Below are 12,439 nucleotides of genomic sequence, written 5' to 3'. Positions count from 1 at the left end.
AATAATGTTCAAATCAGGGACAACACACGTCCTGCTGTCCCTGTGTTTGACGTCGTCTTTGAGAGACATTTCCATGAAAGGTAAACATCACAGGAGTCTGATGTTTTATGTCTTTCTTTGACACCTTTTATCTCAGTTGTTCTTTTCTTTTACCTCCTTTTTTCACAGTTTTTTTTATCGTTGAGCGCCTTCTGGTTTTAGGGCAGATTCTCCTGCAGTGTGAGGGATTAACGACGTCATCGGACGCTTCAGAGTCGACGCGATTCAGAATCATCGTAAGCGAACCTCGCAGTCACCGGTGAGAGTTTGTTTAGAGACAAAATACGAAATTGATTCGCGTCTTTTTTTTTATAAGCACAAAACATCGCAAACACAACAGCTACGAGCTGACGCCGCCAGCAGTCTGGTTATGTTCCGAAGTCACGTTAAATCATGCGGGTTTCTCTGAGATACCAAATCCCTGGAAGCTCCTCCCTTAAATCCTGAAAGAGTTGGATTAAGTTTAGATTATCCGCGTTATTTGCCTTATTTCAGATTGATTTCTTGATATTAATGGATTTATTTTGCATAATTCCTGTGAGATAAATCCTCCCGTATCAAAACAAACTCTTTTACTTTGTAATTGTATGAAACATCATCATGTATGTCTTCCTTGTATATCGTGTTCTAATTTTAAGATTACATTGTTGTTAATATTTTACACTGTTACTGAACACTGTTTTATCTATTGACCAGACGAGACGCTTTTATTTTGAAATCCGGAAGTGCGACTCAGGCGGAAACAGGAAAAAACAACAACACACACACACGCCACCTGTAGTTCTTTGTTGAGATCACGGACAAGCCGCGTCTGTCGGAACCGAACACGCCTCCGGTCACCGGGAGGAGCCGCGCGCGCCCGTCAGTCCGAGCCCGGTCCACTTCCTGTTCGCGTCCCAGCCGCGCTGCCTGCCGCATCATGGCGGTGCTGAGCAACAGAGCGCTGCACGAGCAGCTGAGCGTCATCATGGAGGCGCTAACCAAAGCGGCGGTGGCGGAGATCTGCGAGGTCGTGGACGAGGGCTACGCGGTGCTGCAGCTCGAGATCAACCGCAGCCGCCACGAGAACGAGGCGCTGAGGAAGAAGCTCCACCTCATCGAGTCCATCGTGATCCGCGGAAGCAGCAGCGGCGGCGCGAAGACAGCGGAGCCGGAGGTAGTCGCGCCCGCGGAGGACGCGCCGCAGCAGCGGCAGTGGCAGCGAGACGGAGGAGGCGCGGCAGTGCCGCACGCGGAGGTAAACACCCACTAACCCTTCACTCAGACATAATGCATTCCTCTGCCCCTTACCCTTAACTTAACATCACTACGGCACTTAGAGTAATTTACTCTTACCTTAAAATCACAACTAAGTGCCTTACCTTAACCTTAAACCTGTACCCTTAACTTAGCATCACACTAAAGCCGCATTTCCACCGGCTCTACTCGCCTCGGCACGACACGGCACGATTAGGTCGCATTCTCCAATACAAAAAAGTAACTACTTAACGTGGGCGGAGTCATCGCTGCGCGGCTGAGTGAAACTGCGGTGACTTGGTTTTATACGCGACACACTAGTGACTTTACACCACACTTCTGTAGTTGTTGGAGATTAACCCACGTTTTTAGGATTGTTAAGTAGTTTATCTACAATTCGGCACTGTTCGGGTTGATTGCTGTCCACACGTCTCCGGAGTACAGCCTCCTACTCCACAGACGGCAGCGGTCTGTGGCTCGCGATCAGCGGCACTGTCCCTAAATACACCACTCCACTTTAAAAGACTGCTGTTAAATATAGAGGTTTCCCTGGTAGTTGTTGGAGATTAACCCACGTTGTTAGGATTGTTAAGTAGTTTTAAGTGATCTACAGTTCGTCGCTGTTCGGCTTGATTTGTGTGTGGGAGGTGTCTTCCTGTGACAGGACTCAGCGGCCGGAAGTCTGACCAATCATAGCACCTGCTTTTAAGCACATTACATTACATGTCAGACGCTTTTATCCAAAGCGACTTACAATAAGTGCATTTAAACATTTGGGTACAAATAAGAGGTAGAAGTAAGAAAGAGCTTCAAGTAAGCCAAACTATGAAGTGCTAGTCATAAGTATAGGTGTATGTATAGGTTTTTTTTTTTTGTCGTCGTCGTCTTAGTCAAGGTAGAGTCGGAAGAAATGTGTTTTTAGTCGGCGGCGGAAGATGTGGAGGCTTTCCGCTGTCCGGATGTCGATGGGGAGCTCGTTCCACCCTTTGGGAGCTAGGACAGTGAACAGTCTTGAGTTCTGTGAATGCCTCTGCGATCCTCTCAGTGAGGGGGCAGCAAGCTGGTTTGCCGATGCAGAGCGGAGTGGGTGGGCTGGGGTGTAGGTTTTGATCATGTCCTGGATGTAGGCTGGACCGGATCCGTTTGTAGCATGGAACGCAAGCACTAGAGTCTTGAAGCGGATGCGAGCAGCTACAGGAAGCCAGTGAAGGGAGTGGAGGAGTGGTGTAGTGTGGGAGAATTTTGGTAAGTTGAAGACGAGTCGAGCTGCTGCATTCTGGATGAGTTGCAGAGGTCGTATGGCACACACAGGGAGACCAGCCAGGAGGGAGTTGCAGTAGTCCAAGCGTGAGATGACAAGAACCTGGACCAGAACCTGTGCCGCCTTCTGGGTTAGAAGAGGCCGTATACTTCTGATGTTGTGCAACATGTATCTGCAAGATCGAGCTGTTGCAGCAATGTTGGCAGTGAGGGAGAGATGGTCATCAAGTGTCACACCCAGGTTCCTGCGGTATGAGAAGGAGCTACCACAGAGTTGTCAAGGGTGATGGTTAGATCTGTGGTGGGAGAAAAAGAAACTCGGTCTGAGATTGAGTTTCAGGTAGGGATGCACGATATATCGGCATTGATATTGGTATCGGCCGATGTTTGTCATTTTTTAACATATCGGCATCGGTCCAATGAGTAAAACTGCGCCAATTTTAACAACCGATGTTAATACCCGTCTATTTGCTGTTTGTGTATGTGTGTCGGGAAGGGGAGGCCATGCTGCATTTGTTTGAGCATGTGACAGTGACGCAAGTGCAGCACAAGGTGTGTGTGTGTGTGTGTGTGTTGAGGAGAGATAATGTCAGCGGTGTGGGCGTTTTTTCAGGGTGTCGATAGAAGATATGCGAAAAGCATTATGCAACACTTGCAAAGTCGAGGTAATGCGAGGAGGGTTCCGCGTCAAGTCATTCAATACCACAAATTTGATTATGTCATTTGAAAAACCGCCACCCAGAAGTATACAAACAATGGCAGGAAGCTAACGCTAGTAACGTTAGGCGGCAGACAAAAAAGAAAAGCAGCGCAGCTGGGAGCCCAATACAGCAAGTAATCGAACAAAGGAAGACATTGGCCAGGGCAATAACGATCAAGGTAATGGAAATGATTGCTCTTGACGACCAGCCCTTTTCCATGGTGAAGGACCGAGGGTTCCGACGGCTGATAGAGCATATTGAACCCCGCAACAACCTGCCAAGTCGGCGCTACTTTTCCAATGTTTTGCATTTTAATAAATATCTGGTTGCCATGAATACTGGCAAGTTTGATAAAGTAATGTTACATTTTTTTTTTATTATGGCAGCTCTTAGTAGAGCTTGTCAGGTATTGTTTCTCATATCTGTTGTGTAGTTTTATTGTAAAGGGAAGTGGCGCGGTTGTTGTTGCCGGGAGGAAGGGTTGTTGACTTTATTTACGTACCCAGTATAGACGCCCTTATCTCGGTTACAGTAACTTTGGCAGGGTATTATTTTTATTTATGTTCATGTTTGTAATTTATGATCCAAACTTTCTCACAGGAGTTTAGTGAGTTGAGGGAGTTAAACTGTACTTTAATTTAGTTATTTAGTGCTAAAGGATTCTAAAAACCTTTACTTGTGTCTTATGGTCGCCCTGTAACCTTGTTATTTGGAGGTAAAACATGTTTTGAAAATAAAGGAAGACATTCAAAAATTCAGCTTGCATGATTTTCAGTCTGTACAAACTATTATCATCTCAGATACCTTTTTAAAAAAAAAAAAAAACATATATCGATATCGGTAGTAATCGGTTATCGGCCATAGCAGCAATATTAATATCGGATATCGGTATCGGCTGAAATATTCATATCGGTGCATCCCTAGTTTCAGTTGATGGTCAGACATCACTGAGAGATGTCGGTCAGACAAGCGGAGATCCGTTCTGCTACATGTGTGTCGGAGCTGGGAAAAGAGAGAATTAGTTGGGTGTCATCGGCGTAGCTGTGATAGGAAAAACCATGAGAGTGAATAACAGAACCAAGAGAGTTGGTGTACAGAGAGAAGAGGAGAGGGCCCAAGACAGAACCCTGAGGGACCCCAGTAGTTAGAGGACAGGGTTCCGACACAGATCCTCTCCAGGTTACTCTGTATTAGGGATGTAACGATTACCGGTATGACGATAAACCGCGGTAAAATTCCCGACGGTTAGTACTACCTTTTCAAATTTTAATTATCGTTAAAACCGTGATTGATTACCGCAACTGATTACTGAAAAACTCACAGTGATACTGCTCATTTCCTGGAGAAGCAGCAGCACCTGAACGGCACTCGCTCAGAAGTTTCCACTGTCTGTCCTGTGACGACACGGCTGAAGCCACCTGCGCTCCAAAAATCTCCGCGAAGGGGGGGGTAACACTTCCAATTTGATGAGCCATCTCCGTGACCACCACCCAGTACTTTTCAGCGAGTAAGTCAACAAATAAAGGAAACCTAAGTTAAGTGTTACCTAACGTTACTCCTGTAAAAATACATGTTATTGGGCGCGATCAGCGAAAGCGAGTAGTGTGCAGACGACAGGTACCGTAGCAGACCAAAATGTGTTTGTTTCTGTGTTTTTTTATTTTATTTTTATGCTGTGTACGACAGCTGCTACTTAATTATTATCCGACACAGAGTAAGACCTGTGTGTGTGTGCGCGTGTCAGTTAGATGATAATTAATAATAATAATCATCATATAATATAAAATATATTGTTTTAAATAAAACTTGGTTAAAAGATTTCAGTGGGTGTGTTCAGTACTTTTGGAACATTTTGAACACATCTAACAATACCGTGATAATATTGATAACCGTGATAATTTTGGTCACAATAACCGTGATATGAAATTTTCATATCGTTACATCTCTACTCTGTATGTTCAGTTTTGAAGATAGGATGAGAGTAGGGCAAGTGCAGAGCCTGAGACACCTAGTTCTTGAAGGGAGGAAGTAAAGATCTGGTGGTTAACTGTCAAACGCTGCAGAGAGGTCCAAGAGGATGAGCACAGAGGAGAGAGAGGCAGCCCTGGCAGTGTGCACACAAGAAGTGCAGTTTCGGTCGAGTGACCTGCTTTAAAACCAGACTGAAGAGGATCAAGCAGGTTGTTCCGGTGAAGGTAGGAGGAGAGTTGATTAAAGATAGCACGCTCCAGAGTTTTGGAGAGAAAAGGAAGAAGAGAGACAGGTCTGTAGTTATTTACTTCAGCACCCTTGGAACCTCGTCTGACCAGGTACCTGGTACCAGGTACCAGGCTAGTGGAAACGCTACTTAAACCGTGCCATGGCGAGGCGAGTAGAGCCGGTTGAAATGCGCCATCAGTTCCTTACCTTAACCTTAAACCCTTACCCTTAACTTACCCTATCACAACTTAAGTGCTTTAGCCTTACCTTAAACCTTAAACCCTTACCCTTACAGGAAACTGGTTTGTCTCCCACACCAGATTTTAAGAGCTGCTGGTCCTCTGCTGCTTCGTGCTCACCTTAAACAGTTGATTGTTTTGTGATTGTGTGACGTTAACATGATTGTCGTTGATGTTCTGCAGTTTCCAGACGTGGTGTTGATCAAAGACGAAGACTCGGACAGCAAGGACTCCTTTGGTGAAGGTGAGTCTCAGCTCCTGGACCCTGGTCTGTGTTTGGTCAGTGAACGCCTCACTGCAGACACGTCAGCTATCAATCATAAACCAAACTCAACACAAACATGAACATGTGAAAATACATCAGTGTGATGACAAACCTACTCTCCCACACCAAACCCCATAGAGAAAATCAGTGATTTTAGACAGGAGCTGCTGGTCCTCTGCTGCCTCGTGTGGCAGAGTGATTGGTCGACAAACTTGAGTTTCCTGTTGGAAAAGTCTGTCTCACAGTGAGATAAAGACGATAAAATAACATGTTTGACTTTGAAGAGCAGACGTTCGTCCTTCTGTAGTTTCTTTAAAATCAATGTTTCCTTCTTTCAGAAAACGAGGAGACGACTATCGTCACATCGACTCAAATCGGCCGCAGCGTGAAGAGACGTCATTCAAGAAACAACGAGACGGAGACGCCGTCTTCTACAGAACACGTGGCTCTGAACACGTCAAGGAGGACGAGCGTGGCCGTCTACGCCGTGGACTCTCCTCGCAGCGAGCCCGGCTGTTCCAGTGCCGACGAGGCGGAGACCGGCAAGTCAGTCTGTTCCTACTCGTCGCAGATGGACGTCCACGTGGTCCAGGAGAACTCGCTGGTTCCTCTGAGCTCCAGCAATCCTGTGTGTTTCAGCAGCTCTGCGATGGAGCCTCAGTCAGACAGTGGGGATGCGGACTTCAATCTCACGTGGACCAAAACGCCAAAAAGCCACGTGTCCATCGCTCAGTTTCACCAGAGCGAGAACGCCGACGCGTTCGGGCTGAAGCTGGTCAGCGTCTCGGGCTCGGCGCCCGCAGACGGCCAGCTGTCCGAGAACAGCAACTCTGTGTTTGAGTACACAGACGTGGACATGATGAGCTTCGGTCTGTACCCGAGCGGCAGCAAACGCTTCGTGTGCTCCGTCTGCCACAAGACGTACGCCACCACGCAGAACCTGGACGTCCACATGAGGATCCACACGGGCGAGAGGCCGTTCAGCTGTGACCAGTGCGGCAAGAAGTTCACGCAGTCGGCTCACCTCAAGTCGCACATCAACGTGCACACGGGCGAGCGGCCGCACTTCTGCGCCGTGTGCCACCGCACGTTCGCCGTCAGGCACAGTCTGAAAATACACATGAGCAAGTGTCACCCTGAGGTGTCGCTGTCCCAGAACACCCACGTTTAAAACCACGAGAGGAAATCACACAGTTATTTTCATTTTGAGTCACAAAGAGTTGATCAAAGGTGTGAATGATGGAGTTTGAATGATTGTATTTGTTTTATGGAGCAAAGGAAGCAGAAAATATTCCCCTAAACTCTGGTGTATCTGTGTCACTGAAACAAGCCACAAACCTTTTTCCATTTTTCTTAAACTTATTTCACACGGGCTCTAAAATCTGTGTTGTTTTGTTATTTAATCTCAGTTTAAACGTCTTTGGAATTCCCGTGATTTTCATTAGTTTGCACAAAACTTCAACGATTTGAATAAATAAGTCATTATTTAATTATTGTAATCATTTTAAAAGGACAATGAACTCAATGTCTTTGCTTTTGTTTTTCTTTGGTAGAAAACATGGAAAATAAAAAGCCGACGCTGGAGTTAAATCTACATTTTTCACGTGTTCAGATGAAAAGTTGAAAAAAGTTTGATTGTTTCATTTAATTTGTGTTCTTTTTTTAATGGAAAACGTATGAAGTTTTATTTGTTCATTGTTTTGCTGCAGCAATAATCAATTACTCTTTTCGTATTTTCCAGAGACATTAAAGGGCTGTTGTTCACACGATGAGATAATAAACTGTTTATGAAAATAAATGAGCGCTTTTCTCCACTTGTGTCCTTTTGTGTCATTTTTAAACCAACATTTGCTGCTGTTGAGACGCAAAGAAAACTTCAATACTTATAATATCTACATCATTTTAAATCTACGATATCTACGTCACATGTTCACGTCTTTATCTCACTGTGAGACAGACTTTTCCAACAGGAAACTGAAGTTTGTAAACCACTCACTCTCCCACACCAAAACCAGTGATTTTAACATCACACACAGTAGTTGTTGATCCACTGCTGCTTCCATCACTAAGTTCTAATGTCTTATTTGGTCACTTCAGTGTTTGAAATATTTCATTTAGACTTAACTCAGTGGCACAAAGTGACCACATGAGGCAGCAGAGGACAGCAGCTCCTGTGTCCCTGTGAACAGAAATCACTGATTTTCTGAGTTCACTGAGTTTGTTGTGGGAGAGTTTTTTTTCTGATATAAAAAAACCTAAATTAATAAAAAAAAATCGTCTAATAATAACATTAAATTCTATTTAAAAAAACAACAACATTAGAGTGGAGATTTCCGCGCATGCGTTTTATGTACTTTGTTCGTTGCGTCACTTCCTGGTTTGTGCAGCTCTGTTTACACCAGGTGACAGAATATCGTAGGAAAAACACGCGCAGCTGCCGCGTGAGCTTCGTGAGTGTTCTCGTGACGATCTGGACACTGATCATAGACAAAGACGCACGCGGGGAGCGCGTCATCATGTCGCCTGCCGCCTCCTTTCACGCGCAGCTCGCGTCCATCATGGAAGTCCTCGCGAACACGGCGGTGGCGGAGATCTGCGAGCTCGTGGACAGCGGATACTCGCTGCTGCAGCTGGAAATCTCGCGGAGCCGCAAAGAGAACGAGGTCCTGCGCAGAAAACTGCGGCTCATGGAGCTGCGATCCGCGCGCGCCACCGCGCTGCGAGCCGCGGTGACCGCCGGCGGCGCCGCGCTGCTCAACTCGAGCGGCAGCCGGGCGCGCGCTCATTATCACCCTGGCAACGAGCCGAGGCGGAACCGAACACCTGCAGGTAACCGTTAGCGTTAAAAAGCTAATGCTAGCATTTATAACGGAGTCAGATAATGTTGATGAATTTAAATGTTATTGCTAACATGTGAAGAATGCTAATTTAAATGTGTAACGCTAATGTTTGTGATATTTAAGCCACATCACATTATTCACAGAATCATCACGTAATTATCGCAATATTTAAACGATCACCTGCTGATGAAAAAGCATGAAATGCAACAAAGAATCAGACAAAAACTGATGTTAAACTTCTCGTCTCTGTGACGCGTGTCTTCCAGCTGAGGTGACGTTGTCCACAGTGTCCTGCACGGCGCCACCTGCTGACTCTGGAGAGAATGGTGCTCCTGTGACGGTAAGTTAGATGTCGGAGAGAAGTCGTATGTCTTTTCCTTGTCTGGTCGCGAAGTCGTTCCTTTAACTCTGTCGCTCTTTTTTTTCGTCTCTTCTCCGATCACAGTTATCTGCGGGAGAGTCGGTTCACGTGACGACGGCGGTGATCAAAGTGGAGGAGGACGAGGACGCTTCCTGGTCTCAGCCCGAGCAGAACTGTGAGTTCACTTCAATTTTGAAATTGTCACAATACGATATTATCACAATATTTAAGTCACAACACAATATTAACACGATATTTAAGTCACAACACAATATTATCACGATATTTAAGTCACAACACAATATTATCACGATATTTAAGTCACAACACAAATTATCGCAATATTTAAGTCACAACACAATATTATCACGATATTTAAGTCACAACACAAATTATCGCAATATTTAAGTCACAACACAATATTATCACGATATTTAAGTCACAACACAAAATTATCGCAATATTTAAGTCACAACACAATATTATCACGATATTTAAGTCACAACACAATATTATCACGATATTTAAGTCACAACACAAATTATCGCAATATTTAAGTCACAACACAATATTATCACGATATTTAAGTCACAACACAAATTATCGCAATATTTAAGTCACTCGGGGTCCCCCTGGCTTGGGGCCCTGCGTGGGCCTCCGTCTGTCCCTACTTGGGATGGGGGGCGTGCGGTTGGTCTCTGGTGGGTGGTGGGGGTGGTTGCAGTGGGTTCTGGCCTGTGGGTGGTCTCTGCTTCCACCGGTGGTGGGCTGGCCCCGCCCTGTGGCACTAGCGGGCTCTGGGTGCTGGGGGCCTGGGCCTCTGCGACCAGCCTGAGTGTGGGGTGGCCTGTCCTCTGTGGTCTTATCGCCGTTATCATAAAAATACTGCAGTTCCGAGTGTCACAGGCTCAGAACACAATATTATCACGATATTTAAGTCATGACACACTATTATGACCATACTGTGATATACTCACACAACAGCTCTAATGAAAGCGAGCACTTGGCGCCATCTAGTGACTGAAACATGAATAATTTTTTTGAATGTTTATTTGAAATCAGTTAAAAAATTATATGTGATAAGATATTTGACTGTATTGAGGCGAATGATCCGACTGTTTGAACAGGAAGTTGTGTTTTTGTAAAGCTACATTCTGTTTTCATAACATCAGTAATATTAGCGTCAGTGCGGAAAAAGCTTGTAATAGCAGCCACACTTCAATCAATCAATACACCCCGCCCTGTCTCATCAGGCCCCGCCCCCCAAAATACTGGAAGTTGTTGTCTGTAGTGAAAGTAAAAATGTGTTTTTTCCCCCCTCTCTTTAGCAGCTTTGAGTCACCTTGACGAACGACAGACGGCAGAGCCGGAAGCTCCGCCCCCACTCTCCAAACAGGAAGCAGTGAGTGAAGGCGGCGGCGACTCGTCTCAGTCGTGGACGAGTGGTGAAGTCAGCTCCACCTCTGCGTCCGTTCAGAAAGTCCCAAACGACGTGTGTGCGACGTACGAGCCACAGCTCCAACATGGCCACCTCGTTACCCAGAATGCTTTGAGTGAGGAGGAGGAGCCCGGCTGCTCGTACGCGGTGATTCACGCCGATTCAGGTGGTGGCGCCGGCTTCCACTTCAACGTGAGTGAGGCGAGCGAGTCAGAGCAACAACTGGTGTTCACAGACGACCAGCAGAGGGCGGCGTTCACCACAGATGACCAGCAGAGGGCGCCATTCACCACAGATGAGCCTCAGCAGCAGAGGAGAGAAGTGACGGAGAGAGAGAACACTTTCATGAGGAGGGAGCGGTGGAGACATGAGGGCGGAGTCAGCAGAGGAGACGCTCAGGGCACCGAGGACGGCGGGAGGTCGTTTGTGTGCAGCTGCTGCGGGAAAACGCTCGCCTGCCTGAAGAACCTGAAGACTCACATGAGGGTCCACACGGGCGAGAAGCCCTTCACCTGCGCGCTCTGCGGCAAACGTTTCTCCGACTCCAGCAACCTCAAACGCCACCAGAGCGTCCACACCGGCGAGAAGCGCTATGGCTGCGTCCACTGCGGCAAGCGGTTCGCGCAGTCGGGCTCGCTGAAGGTCCACATGAGTGTCCACGCTGACTGCAAACAGTTCAAGTGCTCGCTCTGCGGGAGGACGTTCATATCGGCCGTCCACCTGCGCAGACATGTGGCCGTGCACGCCGCCGCACACTGAGGTCAGACCTGCCGCTTAAGGGACAGTTCAGGTTTTATGAAGTGACATTAGTCTCGTTAGTCTGACTAATATCGAGGTCATCTTAGTCGGACTAACGTAAGATCACAATGATTCGCTTTCTTGATTAATCGTCAATAAATCTGTTGATTTTGTTATTTTTACGTAATAAAATGGGAGAAGAAAATTGGAAAAAAAAAGGTTTTTGTCATTGTAAAATTTTTGTTTTTTGTTTTTTCTGAAAACTGAAGTTTTTTCTCTTTAAAGGCAAATGTGGTGAAAGCAGACATCACACGTGTTACTTTCATGTTTTAATAAATTGTCCACTGAGTCGGTTTCAGTTCTCAAAATATCTCTAAATCTGTTTTGATTCAGGAGTAAATCAAACAGACCATAATATTAGGAAATATAAATATATATGTTAAAGAAGAATGTAGATTTATAAATATTTCTGCCCAGAAATGAATTACTTTAATAAAAATGTATTTCTTTGCGTATTAGTCCCTTTTTTCTGAAATTGTTTTTTGTTTTTACGTAATTATCTGCAAACATTTTTCCTGTTACTTTTGATACTTTTGTGATGTTTATTCATAGATTTATTAATTTATTATCAATTTTCTTTCTTTGTTTTTATTGATGTATTTGACGTGTAATTATGGCACGTATCTGTACGTATTGAGATCATCGCTTAATTTCCCGAAAATGTATTATTATTTTAATCTATAAGTCAACATCACAGTTGCTCGAGTAACGTCACTTTAAAGAGAAACTAAACTCCTGTTCTGAAGCTGACTCCGCCCAATGCCTGATTTAAAAAATCTACAAAAAGTGGGCAGGGAATCGTTGAGTGAGCCCCGGAGGGGGCGTGACCATCACAGCAGCGGCAGCTTAGAGCTGCATTTAGCGCGAGACACACACATTTCAATAAGTTTACACACTCACACGACATTTATCACACTAATAAAAGTCACCGCAAATAAATGAATAATCTATAAATCGATGTGAAGGCAGATTGCTCTGCGTAGTTCATTCATACAGCTGTCTTGAATTAACAACCTTCATGTGTATTTGGCTTTTACTTTGAGATATCCACAATTACATTCTT

At 45.4% G+C, this 12,439-nt stretch overlaps 2 protein-coding genes across 3 annotated transcripts; both read left to right on the top strand.

Moving 5' to 3' along the window:
- Positions 1–914: 914 nt before the first annotated feature.
- LOC131458369 (gastrula zinc finger protein XlCGF48.2-like) lies at positions 915–7,753 on the top strand. Its single transcript, XM_058627424.1, has 3 exons — positions 915–1,276; positions 5,858–5,918; positions 6,278–7,753. The coding sequence occupies exons 1-3, from the start codon at positions 959–961 to the stop codon at positions 7,108–7,110; spliced, it is 1,212 nt and encodes a 403-aa protein (XP_058483407.1). The 5' UTR covers positions 915–958; the 3' UTR covers positions 7,111–7,753.
- Positions 7,754–8,318: 565 nt separating this feature from the next.
- Positions 8,319–11,827, top strand: LOC131458331 (zinc finger protein 90-like). 2 transcript variants are annotated; one of them, XM_058627372.1, is made up of 4 exons: positions 8,319–8,768; positions 9,046–9,119; positions 9,225–9,315; positions 10,472–11,827. In XM_058627372.1, the coding sequence occupies exons 1-4, from the start codon at positions 8,456–8,458 to the stop codon at positions 11,335–11,337; spliced, it is 1,344 nt and encodes a 447-aa protein (XP_058483355.1). In that variant the 5' UTR covers positions 8,319–8,455; the 3' UTR covers positions 11,338–11,827. The 2 variants fall into 2 exon arrangements, with proteins under 2 accessions (XP_058483355.1, XP_058483346.1); XM_058627363.1 differs by having other exon boundaries at positions 10,469–11,827.
- Positions 11,828–12,439: the final 612 nt, after the last annotated feature.

The sequence above is a fragment of the Solea solea genome, chromosome 1 (assembly GCF_958295425.1).
Source record: "Solea solea chromosome 1, fSolSol10.1, whole genome shotgun sequence".
In the NCBI taxonomy this organism is placed as follows: Eukaryota; Metazoa; Chordata; class Actinopteri; order Pleuronectiformes; family Soleidae; genus Solea; species Solea solea.
The sequence above is the reverse complement of the archived record's forward strand: the minus strand, read 5'-3'. Positions and strand labels throughout refer to the sequence as shown.